This window comes from Xiphophorus couchianus, chromosome 1 (genome assembly GCF_001444195.1).
Source record: "Xiphophorus couchianus chromosome 1, X_couchianus-1.0, whole genome shotgun sequence".
Classification (NCBI taxonomy): Eukaryota; Metazoa; Chordata; class Actinopteri; order Cyprinodontiformes; family Poeciliidae; genus Xiphophorus; species Xiphophorus couchianus.
Genome location: NC_040228.1, coordinates 20055317 through 20073092, shown reverse-complemented (window position 1 = coordinate 20073092; position 17776 = coordinate 20055317). Strand labels below are relative to the sequence as shown.

At 37.5% G+C, this 17776-nt stretch overlaps 3 protein-coding genes across 3 annotated transcripts; all 3 read left to right on the top strand.

Annotated features, from left to right (window-relative positions):
- The first annotated feature begins 2750 nt into the window (after positions 1 to 2750).
- Positions 2751 to 8416, top strand: abhd6b (abhydrolase domain containing 6, acylglycerol lipase b). The gene is made up of 9 exons (XM_028019604.1): positions 2751 to 4057; positions 4142 to 4289; positions 5243 to 5399; positions 5529 to 5642; positions 5730 to 5862; positions 7017 to 7174; positions 7281 to 7335; positions 7420 to 7520; positions 7681 to 8416. Exons 1-9 carry the CDS (start codon positions 4051 to 4053, stop codon positions 7858 to 7860), a joined length of 1053 nt encoding a protein of 350 aa, XP_027875405.1. The 5' UTR covers positions 2751 to 4050; the 3' UTR covers positions 7861 to 8416.
- Positions 8417 to 8479: 63 nt separating this feature from the next.
- Positions 8480 to 12003, top strand: kctd6b (potassium channel tetramerization domain containing 6b). The gene is made up of 3 exons (XM_028019617.1): positions 8480 to 8699; positions 10202 to 10299; positions 10377 to 12003. Exons 2-3 carry the CDS (start codon positions 10273 to 10275, stop codon positions 11061 to 11063), a joined length of 714 nt encoding a protein of 237 aa, XP_027875418.1. The 5' UTR covers positions 8480 to 8699; positions 10202 to 10272; the 3' UTR covers positions 11064 to 12003.
- Positions 12004 to 13384: 1381 nt separating this feature from the next.
- uqcc5 (ubiquinol-cytochrome c reductase complex assembly factor 5) lies at positions 13385 to 17120 on the top strand. The gene is made up of 2 exons (XM_028019626.1): positions 13385 to 13817; positions 15659 to 17120. Exons 1-2 carry the CDS (start codon positions 13664 to 13666, stop codon positions 15721 to 15723), a joined length of 219 nt encoding a protein of 72 aa, XP_027875427.1. The 5' UTR covers positions 13385 to 13663; the 3' UTR covers positions 15724 to 17120.
- The last annotated feature ends 656 nt before the right edge of the window (positions 17121 to 17776 follow it).

The window sequence follows — 17776 nt, the reverse complement described above, 5'->3', positions numbered from 1 at the left end:
GCAGTTTTCGGCTATACAGAATGTGGCCCATAGGTGTTAACTTTCCTCTCATCTGGCCAGAGAATCTATTTTTTTTTTTTTTATTATTTAATATTTTTATTAGAAGGGAAAGAGACATTACAGGCAAAATCTTTACTCTTAACAAAGTATGCCGTGATATACATCTTCTTTATGGCATCGATAGAAACGAACAGGTTACAGAAATAGAAGAGGTAGAAAGTACCTAACTGACAAAAGGCATACAATTCACCTCCTATGAGTATTTTTCTTTTTCATACGAGAACAAGACACAAGAACAAACCTAATAAAAAAATTTTTTTTAAATTTAAAAAAACCAACAAAAAAAGGGGGGGGGGGGGGGTTGGGATGGGGTGTAGCATTCAATCCAGGGGAAGAGACTGAAGAGAGTGAAAGAATGTCATGAAAGGGCACCATAAGTTATGAAATTTGGCTGAGTTGCCTTTCACTGAATATCTAATTCTCTCCAGTTTTAGAAAGGACATGGTGTCTTCCACTGATTGCTAGAGGGTGGTTTAGTTAATTTCCAGTGGAAAAGAAGACGGCGTCTTGCCAATAAGGAAGTAAATGCTCAGAGAATCTACTTACAGATGTTTGCTGTGTGTCTGTCATAGCTAAGTTATAAATTCCCAATTGGACTTCTTATGGTGATCTGTCAACAACAGCTTTCTTCTTGCCAGATTTGTGGATTTACTGGTAAGTGGTTGTCATGTAGACATATTGCCCTAGTTACACTGTGGATTTCCGAAGCTCCTCCAAAGTTACTAGGGATTTCTTGCATGTTTCTATGATTGATGCTCACATGAACAGCCAGGTCTTAGTAGGTTTGCTGCTCAGACATACTGTTTCCAATTTTGATGAAGAACCGTGCTTCATAATATGCTGGAAAATATGGATCTTGTTTTATAACTTTGTCCTCCTTTAAAATTCCTCATAACTTTCACCTGACCTGTCCTCTCAGTTCCTTGGTCTTTGTAACACTCTTCGTTCTCTAAAGTTCTTAAATAAGGCCTTTAAATAAAAGGATGGATGCAAACTGGCTATTGATGCTAATCTTAAAAGTCACATTTGAATAAAAGATCCTTCTTTGGTCATTGGCTGAAATTATCAAGGAAGTAATTTTGACCTAAGAAGTCAATAAATTACTTCTTTGGTCATTTCAGCCAATGACCAAAGAAGTCCAGCATCCATTGAGTGTCTATTTTTAATTAGGCATTATATCCCTTTCTTAATTCACTGCCATTTAGCATACCATTGTTCCCTTTCACTAATTAGCAGCATTCACAGTTACTACTTTTAACAGATTTGGTAAAAACCCTTTCCAGTGTTTAATGTCAGAGGTTAGCATTTCTAGATCCACAATAAAGAATTTTAACTAGTGTTTAATAATGTGTTAATGAGCCTTATTACAGTTCCATAGTGCAAATTAATTGTCCATGGAACCCCATAAGTAAATCTGAACAGAAGAATACTCTGAAATATTCACCCAAAGCAAATTGATCTCAGAACCTTAGTTTTCAGGCTGTGTGAATTCCCGCCTTTCATGGAAGTGGATGAATCGCTGGTTTATCTCTTTAAGGGAGTTAGTGTGTGGCACAAGAATATTCTGATCATCTGACTCTGTGTGAAAGCTGTGTGGACAGATGTAGAAATCTCCCCTCCCACTTTTTATTTCTAGCTGTGTGGTTAATCTTCCAGCAAATGTTACTGGTCATTCCTGATGACTAACATTCCCAGTCTATCCACTAATCCAACCTTGGCGGAGCTGACCTTTCTGTCAACAGCTTATGACCAGTCAGAGCTGTCCCTCCCTTCAGGCAGGCAGTTTGACCCTTTGCCTTTTCCTGTGTGAGGGAGGACACAGCATATTTCCCAACATTATGTTGGCTAATTGGAAGTTTTGCTTGCGTTGGCCCTGACATTTCTGTTCTGTTGGCTTTCTGTTGTATCCTGAAAGGCACAAATCCCTCTCAGGATACAACATGACAAGCAGCACAATGTGTTTATGAGAATATAGACACAACAGTGGATGCGACTTGTAGATTTAGGCCAGCACCCTTCGTCCTATATAGACCAAAATATAAGAAGCGTTCCTGCACAAAGCGAGCCCCTCTGCACAGTTAACATGTCTCATTTCTTCTGCTCTACTTTGTATGTAGGTCATCTGTAGTAGAGTGACAGTTCGACACTGCTTTGCATTTCTGCCCGCTCTTATCAGTCACAGCAATTAAAATAATCTCTCAAATAGAAGAATAACAACAAAACATAGGATCTTGTGTGTTGGAATGGAATTCAGCCATTTTAATGATAAAATACACAATATTCTAAATATTATATATCTCATCCTGAGGGTTATCATAGAAAAAACAAAAACTTGTGGAAGGTTTAAAATATGAATAAAAATCTGTCTTGAGATTTGAGAAGAACCTGCCTTCATAATGTGTTTAGTAATTTTACATTATGTTTGAACAAATATTAAGAAAATGTGATCATTCATATGTGTTGACATTAAAATAACTAAAAAGGGTTTTATCAATAATTCTTTCTGGAAAATCTAATTAATTGAACTAAACGTTTTTACGTTTTATAACTAACACTTCATTGAGTAAATGATTCAGTGATACATAGTGGGGTGATACATTCTCAAGAGTAAATTAAGTCAAGTTTAAATTAGATTTTGAGGTGATTTTGTTTGTTTTTCTGACTTCTAAATTTTATTTAAAGAGCACCATTTTAGTTCTGAAAGAACATATTTTATTGTATATGTAAATGACTCATCAATATTAGGTGAACATACATTTTAGTGTGTATTTTCTATTATCTTGTATTGCAACAACACCAGTATTGGACTCCAAAGTGAACTTGCCACTCACAATATGGCGGATGCGATGACGAGCAATTTCTACTGATCCGGCCTCCTCTGTTGAGTCATCATCAGCTCAGCAGCGATTTGTTGTACTTTTCCCTTCAAAGAAACCCTTCATACCATATCAACATCGTCTGTTGGAAAATCTGAAATAAAGTCTACAGATGCATCAAATGTCTGCCAAGGCTCCTCTCAGATGATCAACCGCCCGAAGCAGAAGAAATGCTGCATCATCTTCAGTGCCTCTCTGTGCAAGAAGCCATCAAACCCGTCTACTGCAGATACACAGGGCCACGTTTCAGTCTGCCTCGATCATGACACCCAGTGGTAAATATTGGACTTCAGAATGAATTACTAAACTGATTTTCAAAACTGACCACAAAGTGCTTGAGCTACGTTTCTCAGGTCAAAAAATAATTTGTACATTATTTTTTTAAATGTACAAATTAGTTGTTTTGTTTTTAAATAAAACTATGACTTATGAAATTCTGTTTAAACTGTTATGTAGCATCAGGCTAATAATAATGTAATGTCCTTCAGCTTTCCTTTGAAGATTAGATTATTTAGTAAAAAAAAAAAATATTCATAATGGCAACACATTTTCCTGTTGGATTTTTTTTTAATTACACTATATAATAGGTAAAACATAATGCTAACATATGTTAGGTTCTGAAAACTAAGTCAGTTGGATTAATTTATTTAATTTTGGTTATACTGTATTGTATTTACATTGCTTTTTGCTATTTTTTGTATTCTTATCAATGGAAATGTGATTTTACATATCCCATATAAATATATTTTGACTGATATCCATAGAAATGAAGTACAACATCCCTTTGAAAAGCCTTTAATGCAGGTTTATTTAAATTTTAATCGTCAACATATACTTTACAATTCCTGTGGTCAGACAGAGGCAAACTGGAGGCGGTGCTTTCACTTTAAAAGATTGACCGAATCGTGTTGTGGCCTTGTTTCCCCTAATGATGAGTGATAATCAATGAGTTTCACCAGAGCAAACATAATCTGACAAAACTAACAGCATGCTGCTCTGTGACATTTTATTTGAAACTCCAGTCACAGACGTTTTAGACCTAAGACAGCAGTAGGACCGTAACAAGTTTTTCCATGTGCTTTCATGTGACAGAGGAAAAAGAGCAAGAAATTTCATGAAAAGTAAGTCTGTTGCCTTTTGGAAAATGCATGATACAGAATAGACCATTTCCTCTGTGTTTATTAAACATGGTCCCTTTCCGTCAGTTTTCTGGATTTTTAGGGCAGCCATGGCAGCTGAACTGGATGTAGTGAACCTGTTCTTCATTGCTGGAGCAACACTGGCTATTCCCATCCTGGCTTTTCTGGCTTCCTTCCTTCTTTGGCCATCTGTACTCATTAAAGTGTATTACTGGTAAAGTAGCTTGCTATGCATGACGATATAACATCAGTAACACTGAATTTAATTTCCCTTTGGGATCAATAAAGTATTTCTGAACTGAATTGAATAATGGGTGCCAGTGTTGTAAATGTCTCACTCACCCATCCTTTAAGTTTAATTTAATTTTTTGTAACATTATTGGCATATTACTCTATTCTAGTCAATATGAAGAATCTGAGAACTTTCCAAGCTACATTACATTACATTGTCATTAAAAATCTGATAGGCCTTTGTAATTGATAGTCCAGATGCAGCATGTAAACAGGGAAAAAAGTGTGTGTATTAATATCCGAGGAGACGCTTCACTGATGTATCAATGAATGTCTCGTTATCTTTATGAAACAGGAGTTGTTCACTACTTTATAGCTGTCCAGGATTATAGATAAGATCTATTTCAAGATCTCTTCTGAGATAAGTCTTCACCAACCCGTAAATGAGGGGAATAATTCTGCTCTGACAGTAAACTGTGAATTGAGGAACCACAAAAGAAAACAGCATGTAAAGACAACACTGCAAGATAGTGTTTATGAGAAGAACACACCACAAAGGACCAGTGGTGGTTCTTGTATGATTAGCGCCCTGGAAATACAGAAATGTATCTACATCTTAGGAGAAGATAAAATTCAGTGCACTCCCTCACAAAGGATGCAAAGTTCCTATTCTCAGTTGCAGCTGTCATACTGCAGTTTACCCACTAAAACATCTGCATTTTTTTTTTAGAATCTGAAAAGACATGTACTCACTGATGATAAAAATGTGTAAGTAAAAACTAAAGATTTTGCCAACTCCCGTCATTGATAGAAGATCTCCTGATCCGAGTTTCTCCTCTAAAACTTGTCATTATAAATAGATAAAACTGCAGTGGGTAGGCATCTTCCAAAGAGCTCCAAGTAATTTTCCCATCCAATATTTGTGCTTGTGTTAAGGTACTGGAGAAGGACTTTGGGCCTGCAGGTTCGCTATGCAGACTGTGGAGGTTATCGCTTCTGCTATTCCTACAGAGGAAAACCTGGGATGAGACCCTCCATCCTGATGCTTCACGGCTTCTCTGCTCACAAAGACATGTGGCTGACTGTTGTCAAGGTTGGCCAAACTAGAAATTACTGAGAAAAACTAATGGAACAAGCCATAATAATTAAACACTGAAAGTACACACAATTAATGAAAAACTGGGTTTTTAGCTGTTCTACTTTCTCATCATCTCTTTTGCAGTATTTACCGAAGCACCTGCACATTGTGTGCGTGGACATGCCTGGCCACGAGGGGACGACACGCACCAACACTGAGGATTACTCCGTTCAGGGGCAGGTCAGAAGGATCCATCAGGTACTCTGAGGAAAGGTCTTTCAAAATATCTTGTATAAGAGTATTTGTTAGTTCCCCAAATATTTTAACATCTCTCATGCTTCTTAGTTTGTAGGAAGCATTCACTTTAACAGAAAAGCGTTCCATCTGGTGGGAACCTCCATGGGGGGAAATGTTGCTGGGGTTTATGCAGCCTGCTATCCCTCGGAAATCTGCAGCATGACTCTCATCTGTCCCGATGGTCAGTTATACTGCACAATTCTTGAACTTTCCCACATTTTGTCATGTTACAACCACACCCTCAATTCATATACAATTATTTGAATTGTATATTACAAACCAAGACAAAGGGAGGAAAATGAATTGGAAGGAAAATGATGCATGGATTTCAAAAAGTTTTATGATTGCAACCAACTGTCTTTGCAAGTAACTTAGATATCCTAATGTGTGTGATTTTATCCTTGTTATAAGTGCAGGTGTTTTACATCAGCAAACAAACAGCATCATGACAACCAAGCACCAAGGAACACAACAGGCAGCTCAGGGAGAAAGTTGTGGAGAAATGTAAAGGTTATAAAACGTGTGCCTGTTCTGAAAATATAAAATATAAAACTTATGAGACGTGCAAACCAATCATGGTCACTCTCGAAAACCTCCAGAGACCCACAGCTAATATGGGAGAATCTGTGGACTGGATAAGCATTTTTCTCACTTCACAAATCTGGTCTTTATGGTAGTTTATTGACTTCTTGAATGAAATGTTTCCCATGCCACAAGCCATAAAGAAGGAATAAGGGGGGAAAAAACGTGCTCTGATCAAAGCATTATGCTGTGGGTATACCTTTTTAATTCACCCTGTATTTAGAGAAAAATACTGGGCAATTCTGGAAGAAAACTCATTTAAGGCTGCAAAGGTCTTGAGGTCAGGGTGGATGTTAAATTTCAATCAACCATAAACATCCAGCCAGAGCAGAACAGAGCGGCAAAGGAATGGTTTAGGTCAAAGCATGTTGAAAACTTGAAAAAACATGTTCACAGTCTGACAGGGTTTGGACTATTTTTTTTTAAAAAAGAATGGACAAAAATGTCAGACCATACACATAGATTTTAAAGGCACATCCCAGATGACTCAGAACTATAACTGTAGCAAAAGAAGGTTCAACAAGATGTTAGAACAGAGGTCTGAACAAGAACTTTTCAAAAATTTTTACTATATTTGGCTTTTCTTTGTAAATTTGGAAACCACACATCACTTCCCATCCACCTTAAAATAGTGCACTATGTTGCTTTATCACATCCGATCAGAGAAAAATACACTCAAACTTTGCGGTTATAATGTTACCAAATGTGAAAAGGCATGTTTCTAATCAGTAAGACTCTGGGTACGTCTTTCAGGAATCAGACATCCATGTGAGACCAAATTTGACAATCACCTTCAAGATCTGGAACAAAGCAACTTCACACTGAACATCCCGTTGATCCCAACTACACCAGACGAGATGGAGGACATGTTCAAACTCTGTTCTCATGTTCGCTTTAAAATTCCTCAGCAGGTCAGTCATGAAAAGTGAATTCAACTCTAAACTAATAAGGGGTGCAGACCATGAAACGATTGTCACATTCTGAGGATTTTCAAGGCTTTCTTACATTTTTGTTTAGATTCTCCAGGGACTGGTTGATGTGCGAGAACCTCACAACGCGTTTTATGAAGAAGGTTAGTTCATTGTTTTTTTTGTTTTTTAAATGTCTTACTATGATGAATATATTGAACAAATAAAATAGGGCTTTTCTCTATTAGTTTTTATGGAGATCATCGGTGAGAAATCAAGATATGCCTTACAGGAGCATTTGCATCTCATAACCTCACCTTTACAAGTGATTTGGGGCAAACAAGATCAGGTAAGTATGATGTTTGATCATTTTGCAAAATCTCTTTAGACACATAAGGTGCATGTGCTGTCAAACCTGTAAGCTTTTAAAGATTGTGCCACAAGTTTCCCTTCTGAAATCACAGTGAAAAAGTGTGAAGAATATATGAAAGTCTTGTATATATGTCCAGGTGGTGGATGTCTCTGGAGCTACAGTCATTGCTGAGTTGGTGCCTGGATGCAGGGTGGACTTGCTGGACAACTGTGGTCACTCTGTGGTGATGGAGAAGCCGTGTCGGACAGCCAAACTTATTCTGGAGTTTATTATCCTGCAGCAAACTGCAAAGAGTGGCACAAAGAAGTCTTCTTGAATATTTAATGTTTCCATTACTGTGTCACAGTTTTATAAAGACTTCAACACGTGGCCCAAAAGGCAAGAATTACAATGTAGAGATGTTTATTGTTTTAAGGAACTGCATTTTATAAATTACTTAAACTTGTTGTCAGTAGGTTTTGGATATTGTTAAGCTTTTGCTGGTGTGCCCGGATGTTTCTGGCAAGATTTACCCTAACTTTCAAAGAATACATTTCCTGCTCACAAATGGAAAAAAAAATCTCACTATAAGAAATATCAAAACTGATATTTAAAATTTTTTAAATGTAAGTTTGTTTTTTGATAATGTTTTTTATATTATTACTGATAAACTGACATATGTGTATAATAGCACATCCTATTTCACTCTCACCTATTTCAGTTAAACTCAGTTTTGTGAAGCGATTTAAGCCTGATATCCACTATTGTACATTCTGTGAATAAAGTCATAGGAAAATCTTCTGCTTGGTGTAGGACCTCCAAACTCGGGATTTCGCCTGTCTGCACCTAATCAAATAGTCGTTTGGCGTCTCAGTTATGCAGTTTCGTGTCTTCTTTGGCTGTGCAGAAACGGAAGTGCTATCCAAATCTACGTGATGGGTGTCTCTTTCCGCTCGTCTCGCCTGTAACCCTTCCAGTGCTGTGTTTTTAAGATGTGGCTGTAGGTTCAGCGGGACCTCCTCCCCTCTTTCACCCGCCTTGGCTGCATCCTGGAGTCGACCACAGCTGCCCCAGTGCAGCATCATCAGTGACCGCCTGTATCTTCGGTTAAAATCTTACCCCGATCTGCTTTTATTGGTTGAGAAAAAAATATTACCAATCGCTAAAGTTGACCTGGTAAGGCTGTGCTTCATTGCGGTCCGTTTATATCCGCAGTTAGTTTGGTTCTGATCCAGTTGTTGAGCTCAGTTGTAACAGCGGCTAGTTTAATGGGTTGCTAGCTTTGTTAGCTTGTTAGCTAAAAACTAGCAGTGAGCTAGGCTAGCAAGGGTTGGGTTTAATATGTTCGGTTGTGTTTTCGTATTTTTTTGATGGCCAGACAAAAGCGAAATGAACGATTGATTTGTACAGATTTAGAATTAAAAATTAAAACACACTGATAGAGATACTTATTGCTACCTAAAAGCTTATTCCAAGCTTTTGAAATTTTCGTTCCAGCAAATGCATAAAAAATTCTAGTGTGTAGCTTTATACGTTAAGACTCAAATGTATTACGATACTGCACCAAATAATATGCTGCCTACCCAGATTATCATGGTCGTAAGACTATGCTTTCTGCTGACTTGTACACATGCTCACACGGAGAATAGTATAAAGGTTTGCATCATATCGAGCTGCCTTGTTAAATGTGGCACTTAGATTTTCCTTCAGTCTCAACACTAGTTTCATGCAACTAAAATTAAATAACTGAATCTTTGGATCTTTGGTTGAAAAGAGATTTATAAAAGGGGTTGATGCTGAAGGCAGTGCTGGGTTCCACCTTCATGTGCTCTCTCCTGACCTGCTTTAGCCACATCAGCATTACTGCTCAGTACTGCAGAGAAAGTTTTGCAATACATCTGGCAGGGTAAGCCATGTGAGATTATTTCATTATGATGATTTTACAAACACTTTTGGTGTTATTAACATTTACAACACCAGATCTTAACTATTTGTAACTAATGAATAGTTAAGATTCATTAACTATTTTTTAATGAATCTTTAAAGATTTATTAAGAATTGTTCATGATATTTGTCCTCAGTCAGTGTTATATCATAGCATTTTGAAAACATGTCTCCATATTTTGATGTTTACGTACTATTCTTAATCGAGACACATTTTTCTTATAAAGGATATTTTTTTAATTTAAAAATTAACTGATTTTTAAAAAAAAATCAGTTAATTTATGTAGCACCTATTTACCAAAGGCCCTCTCACTTCCAGATATGTGTAATCAGATATAATATAAACTCTTCCACTTGGGGAGCAATTTAGGAGTCATCTGGGAGGGACTCAAAGTAGAGCTGCTGCTTCTCCACGTAAAGAGGAGCCAGTTAAGATGGTTCGGGCAACTGTTTAGGATGCCTCCCCGGTGAAGTGCTCCAGGAAGACCTAGAAGATGCGGCAGGGTCTGTCTTTTTAGGTTGGCCTGGGAACAACTTGGGCTAGCTCCACTTTTCTCAATTCCTGCTTTAGCTCAGCACAAAAAGTGAACCAGCTCTGAACTACAAAGCTAATAATGTAATTTAACATACTTGCATTGTGAAAAACACAATTTGATTGAATTCTAAAGACCATCTCTAACTTGACCTGCTAGTCTATTTGTTTTGGGCCTCACATTCTTCTTGTTTTCCCACAGGTAAAGTTAAAGTGAACCAACTTTAATCCCTTCTCTGTTTTGGTTCGGACCTTGTGGGTATTAGTCTACAAATGGATAATGGAGACTGGGGCCATAGGGTAAGAGTTGAATGAAGTCCATTTTTTCGGTGTTAAAAACTGTCAAAATTGCAGTTAGTGTGTATTTTTCCTGACAGATGACTACTCCTGTTACCCTGAACGTGGGAGGCCACCTTTACACCACCAGTCTATCCACCCTCCAGCGTTATCCAGACTCCATGCTCGGTGCCATGTTCCGGGGAGACTTCCCCACAACTCGTGATTCCCACGGGAATTATTTCATCGACCGCGATGGAACCCTTTTCCGATACATCCTGAACTTCTTGCGGACGTCCGAGCTTACCCTTCCTGTGGATTTCACAGAAACAGACCTGCTGAGGAAGGAGGCAGACTTCTACCAGATTGAACCTTTGATCCAGTGCCTTAGTGACCCCAAGCCACTGTACCCCCCAGATATCTTTGAGCAGGTGGTGGAGCTCTCTAGCACTCGAAAACTGTCGAAATACTCAAACCCTGTTGCGGTAATTATTACACAGCTGACCATAACAACAAAGGTTCACGCCCTGCTAGAGGGCATTTCCAACAACTTTACCAAGTGGAACAAACACATGATGGACACCAGAGACTGCCAGGTGTCTTTCACCTTCGGACCATGTGACTATCATCAAGAGGTGTCTTTAAGAGTTCACCTCATGGACTACATAATGAAACAAGGCTTCACTATTCGGAACACGAGGGTGCACCACATGAGTGAGCGTGCCAACGAGAACACCGTGGAGCATCACTGGACTTTCTGTAGACCAGCTCACAAAGTCGAAGACTGACTTATGGCACAGCAGTTGTTGCTGGGACGTTACAGTGAGACTTGTCTTTGTATTACATAAATCATTATTAAGCAAAAAAAGAAATCGTCCTCTGTTTTAATGATGTACTGCTGTTTTTTATGTTTCGCCCTATATGAGAGAAGGCTTGAGCTTAATAGCAAGGTCCATGCAGCAAAAGTAAATTAAAAATATAAATTTATGATTTGTGAAACTATTTAAGGAAAATATTTCTTGAGCTCAACCCGCATGTAGATTTTCTTGGAGTATTTGGAGTCTACAAAACATCAAACGTGTTTTCCACATGTCTAATGATGCAAAAACGTAATTTTGACCAGAATTGAAAATGAGCAAGTAATAAAAGTGATGCAGGTATTTGAGACACATTGCCTGAGTTTGGTAGCAAATCTTTGATTGTAACACTAATTTAGTTAAAACCTCAATTTGTAGGAACAAGTTTAAAAAAAATTTTTTTTTTTTGGAAAACGTTCTCTTTAGCAAAAAAGTAAACATTTTTCCCTCTGCTGATTGTGGAGTGTACTAATTAATTTCTCTACTTGTATGTTTTGTCCAGTAGATGTCTGGTGAGTAAAATTAGACTTAGTCTCTTAGATCCCCTGTACGGTACTATTAGGCCCCTTCATAGTTGATGCATGTGTCTTGTGTATGTATAATTTATGTATCTGCTGTGTGCATTTTATGATACTCTGTCATAATGTCAACAGTTATGTGTTTGATTGTTCCTGCCAAAAATAAACCAGTTTGTGTATTTCATTTTAATCATTTAGCTCTATTGTTAAGATTTTTCCCTTATCAATGACATCTTGAGTTGCAACTCATAAAAGGGTGCAACCAGTTTTAAAAATGTTTTTTCTTCTTTCATTGGATGAAAATAATGCCTTGTTTCAGTATGATTTCTAAGTAAAATATAAGTTGCTTTTTATTGTTTTGGTGTCAATCTGTGTTATATATTTGACCTCAAAATAGATGTCAAGTGTGTCTAAATGCAAAATGTTTTCCATGTTTGGGATAAAAAGCAAGAGGAAAGTGAATATGCATTTATTACACTGATTAGTTTCGAATTTATTTTTCCGAATTTGGACGAAAAATTCGGAAATATAACATCTTGTTCCTCAAATTAGAATATTACATTAGATTTTTTTAAAAAAGGAAAAATATTTAATGTTTGTCAGTGGCGATTTTAGCCCTGTTTTAGGTGTGCTTTAGCACCCTAAAACTGTTTCTCAGCACCCCTGAGTAGGATCGCCACCCATCCAGTAAAATACGGAGTCGTCCCATATTTGGCCGTTAAGTGTGCGTCCCGTATTGAACCGATACATAACTGTCCGATAGACACGCCTATAATACAAACATCAACACTAAGTTTAACAATAATGGCCAAAATAAAACAGGAAATATTAAGGTCAGCTACATTGTCGTGGCGGGAGCTAAAGGACCCCTGAACGCTACGGACCGACGCTGAACGTCACGGTTGCCTAGAGACGGACACTACCCAGCCGCGGTGAGCTGCTATCATGACATTGTTTTATTGGTGGAAAAACTCAATATCTGTTGTCAGTTCAAATATTTACTCTGCTGAGACGTTCCTCATTTTTAGATGTTCTCTTGTTAGAGCTTAATCTGATAACTGACCATCTGGTTGCTTTTGGTTTCAAAGAAACTGTCGACTCCCTCGTAAGGACCTGGAGTGAAAACTGACCCATAGTTTGCAGCCATTTTCATGTGAGTGTAAACATTGAATTGTGGGGCGTGGCCAAAAGCAGCTTATTGGGATTTAAAGTGACAGAACTTGGATTCTGACAGGAGCTCAAAATATGCAGAACTGATCAGACTAAATTCTCATTATCTAATGATTTTCATTCAACTCTAGTAAGATAAAAAAAAAAAGTAATGAACATGTTTTGTATAAACCATAAACTTATCCTAACCTGTCCATAATGGGTCACCTTTAAACACACGATTATTATTAAAGAATTTTAAAATTTATGAATTTTAATAAAAGCTCCTTTTTATGTACTTAGTTTGGGTGTTTCTATTCTGGAGCTGGCCTTTAACGGTGGTGAAGGATGGCAGCAGCTCCAACAGCGCCACCTTCCCTCAGAGCTCACCAGCGGTAACATCCGCCCTCCGTCTGTGTAGCAGACAGGCTTCAAGGTGTAGAAGTTGTATCAGTTCTGCCATTATGATGTACTTAGTTAACGGGAAGCGTGTGTTTGTGAGACGGCCACGCATGTTGTAGCCGCGCTACTACGTAGAATGGGCAAAGGTCCATTAGATTACCAATGAGACGTGAATCAGTTCATAATTCATTTGCACGCGCAGCACACCCGGATGTCGCAAACTCCTGCATGGTGCGTTCGTTTTAAACTCCATCACCGTTCGTCCCTGATGTGTCCGTAGCTTGCAACACACTCCGCCTATCTCAACTGACTCTTAAAACGAGCGCACCTCATCATTGCTCTCGTAACGTCAGTAAAGGACGCAGTAAAGGTGGCTTTCTCTGCTTCTTCGTTTTGAACCGCTTTAATGAAAACGCGGCTGTAGGAGTGTTTAGGAAGAGAAACACAAGCTTGTTCGCCGAGATGTTTCACAGAAGTAAAACCATGAAAGGTTTGCTAAGTATTGTCCCTGGGAAACAACGACTAGGGGCGTACAGGTTCCTACCTATCTTTTTCTGCATTGGAGGAGTCATGGAGTGGATCATGATCAACGTGAGGATAGGACATGAAACTTTCTGTAAGTGTAAACACAAAGTCCGCGTCTGCTTCTTGTGCACGTTTGACCTTGATGGGAGATTAGCATGTGTTAGCCTTAGCAGTTCAAAATTTGATTTCTTTAAATAACAACTTGTCCCACTTGTCATATTACAGGTAATCACCAAAATAAAAGCTTTGTATTTTAAGACGGTTGATTGGTTTGTGGTGTTTACTGTAGTCACAATATTGCTCTTCCTTGCGGAAGTATTTATACGTTTATGGCTGTATATTTACAGTTATTTACTGTGAAGTGCAGCCTTTCTTACAGTATTTAGCTTCATCCATCTTCGATTCAACTCTATCTAGATTTCTATTCCTTGCTAATGAAATGTATCCACAAAGCATGATTCTGGCACTACCACATTTTACTGAGGGAATGCTGTATTCAAATTGATGTCTAGTGTTAATTTTCTTCTACATGTGGTTTTTTTTTTTATGTAGGACAAAAGACCTAATTTTGGTTTTATATAAGTCGTCATGCCTTAAATTTAAAAGTGGATTTCTTTTAAGAACTACATTCTTCTCGAAGTGCATCACTAATATTTCCCATCGTTCAGCAAGCTCAAAACAAAGTGCATCAAAAAACATGCTGCTGGTTACTCTGTATAAAGACTGAAAATGTATGAACTTTCAGTTTTTATATGTGCAATGGAAAAAAATAAAATCCTAATTTTAAAATTTGATTACCTGATCACTGGCGAGAATCAATCAATGGACCAATTTGTAGGTGCAACAATATCCATCCACCCACCTACAAAAAAACTTTGTCACAAAATATTGAACATCCTCGTATTTTGTGTAGCACCTCAAAAACGAACGTTTTTTTTGTTTGTTTGTTTTTGTTTAATTATTATAAAAGCAAAACATGAAAAATCTTGAATCAGCCAAGATAACAATTATCTGCAGGTGAATTCTGTACAGCTTAATTTTGGATTGGTTACCAAAAAATGATTAATAGACTATTACAGCTCAAACAAATGCTACTTATAACTGGATTTAATTAGAACCGCTCTACAGATTGTGTCTGAACAATATGAACATACAACAGATATTGTATATCTTACAGTTTTGTAAAATGTTACCTCCCTAGGACATAAACTTCATTCCAAGTATGTCAATAATAATATTTTAGTAGTTTTTCTGTTTTTGCACCTGTGATTACACCTATGCCTGGGAGAACAGAATAAATGAAAAGATGAAAAGCAATAAACCAGTTATTAAACCAACTCTGTTAAGGCTGAACCACTGTTATTGTTTTTTTTGTCATTTTGTACAGAGGTTCTCACTTATGTGGTTTCAGGAAAACTAACATGATTCAAAAGCCTCTGCTGATTTAAAAAAATGAAACCGTGTTTTATCCTTTTGTATTCTGAGCTTCTCCAAGATAGAGAGGAATGTAGGGGTTTTTTTCTACAAGAAGAAGACTAAATTTTTTATTCCTCAGATTCTGGTGACTGTAAAACTGCCTTTATTCTGTTGTTTATATTGAGGTTTTTACCTGCAGAAAATGTGCAGGTAAAAAAAAAAAAAAAAGATTTTTATCTATTAAACATCCTGGTTAATCAATATAGGAAGTACCAGAAAGGCAGCAAATATGAAATTAGATTCCACATATGCTGCAGTGACAAGTATGTTTGTCACTGCAGCTGGGTCATGTAAGTGGAACATGAATAGTATCACGTGTTCTTTTCCTGCTGTTCCACATTAAACACCCTAGGAAGTAAGGATGCCAAGTATCAGTCAGCTAAGTGTTTTACTGTATTCATAAGAAGGCAACACTTCATTTCTCATGTCTCCATTGTTTGTTTTTTTTCTTAACAGACGATGTCTACAGAAGAAAAAAATCAGAGCGGCAGTACCAGCAGAAGACAGCAGACAGCAGTTGATCTAGTACTCCTTGTACTAGATCAACACGGAGCCAAGTGAATGATGGTCAAACTTCACAAGAGTCGCCTAAGGACGCACCGCTGGACTCAAACTCCCTCACTGGTTTCACAATTAAATCGCAAGCATAGAGACGCTCTGGACGAAAAAAGATGTTGGAGGAATCCCTTCCAGCTTGCAAGTTTTACAGGCTTTACTCTGAAAATACAGAGTCAAAAAAACAAAACAACACAAGTTAATCTTAGTGTAATATTATCATATGTTTGAGATTAAGACTGTTTTAAGTGACAATAAATAATACTAAAGTAACAGAACAAAATATTTGTATCTATAATTTGAGGTATTGTATGGTTGAGGTAATGACAGTATAAAAATGCATCTCAAAACTAATCAGCCAGATTGTTCTTATTCTGTCATTCGTCCTTATCCCTCATTCACTCTGTGAAATTGTGCGTTTTTATGTGTCAGTTGTACCAGCCGACAGAAAGAAACTGTTTGGGTATCCCGACAGCTTGATGGGGTCCCCATTCAGCCTCACACGGTCCAGGTTGGATCGTATGTAGTGGCTGGTGTCGCCTTTGCAGAACATCTCGTCTGTTATAGTTGAGATATTATTGTTCTGTAGGAAAAAATGAAAGAAAAAAAAGCCTGAAGTGCTAAAAGGATTAACTGTACGTCTTTCTCTTCTCTTTAATTAAAAAAAAAAAACTTGCAATAGACCTTACATGCAGGGGAAAAATACGAAAGGATTCTGTAAGTTTAGACACTGCTGTTAGTTCATTATCTTCGAAGTCTTTTGAACAGTTCCACATTTTGCATTGTTACAGTGATGAGGAAAATAATGATGGATGGCTTTGAACATATACAAATAAAAAAAATCTATATCTTTCAGCATTGATCCATTTTAGTCAGAAACCCTTCAATAACATCAAATACTCCCAGTTGCATTCAGAATAATTCAAACTGAGTCACCTGAATAAAAATAAAGCACTTACTCTGTGAAGGCATCAGCCAGTGCTACAATAGGAGCTTCTTAAGCAAAGCATTTTCATGTGTTAGAATGGCCCAGTCAAAGTCCAGACCTATAGCCAACTTGAATAAAGCTTAGCAACAGCGGTTTTTGCAATAATAAACAAAACTTCCATTCCCTTCCTATGCAAAGCTGGGAGAAATGCACCCTGAAAGCTGTTAGCTGTACTGGCAACAAACAGTGGTTCTGTGCAGAATTGACTCACGGAGGCTAAATAGAAATGTAGAGATTTTTCAGATTTTTATTTGAAACAAATATTGAAAATCATTGTACTTCCTTTCCACTTACAATTATGCACTACTTTATGTTGTTGTCTATCATCAAATTTTAATGAAATACATTAAAGTTTGTGCTACCAGCTTGACAAAAGGTGAAGTCCCTGGTGTGTGAATACTTTTACAAGGCATAGCATATAATTAATTCTATGTTACCCATGTCAATAGAGTTTTGTTTGCTTATTTTTGAGATTTTGCTGAAATGTGTATGCAGTTTCTTTCGGCAGTGATGGCACAGCAGCCAGGTCAGGGGGAAATCTCCTCACATTTAACGAATGCGCTCAGGCAGACACACATCAGACATGTTGGCAGCTCTGAAAAAGGTCACATCTGCTCTTTAGATTCTTTATACATGGCCAGACTGCCTAATGAACAGCCCAGCTCAGTGGTCTCACCAATGTCACTTTGCTGTTTAAAATGTGACACATGTAGTTTTGAGGGGATCACATAATCAATCCTTTTATTGCATCAGAATCACAGTAAAAAAAAAAAAGAAGTGGAAAACACCTCAACAAGTGTTACATAATCAGACTGAACAGTTTTCAAAAACTAATTTCTTGAATAAATGTCACTTTTGGCCTCCTGAACTGCTGCCATGTCAGGGTCCACATCATGCTGGAGGCCGTCATCGGGAATATTCACAATCTCAGTCTAAAAAAAGGTAAAAAAGTGTTTCTCAGCTCTTCTTTTATCACCCTCAAACCTGTTTTACCTGTTTATTTATTTGAATGGTACATCAACACCAGAAGA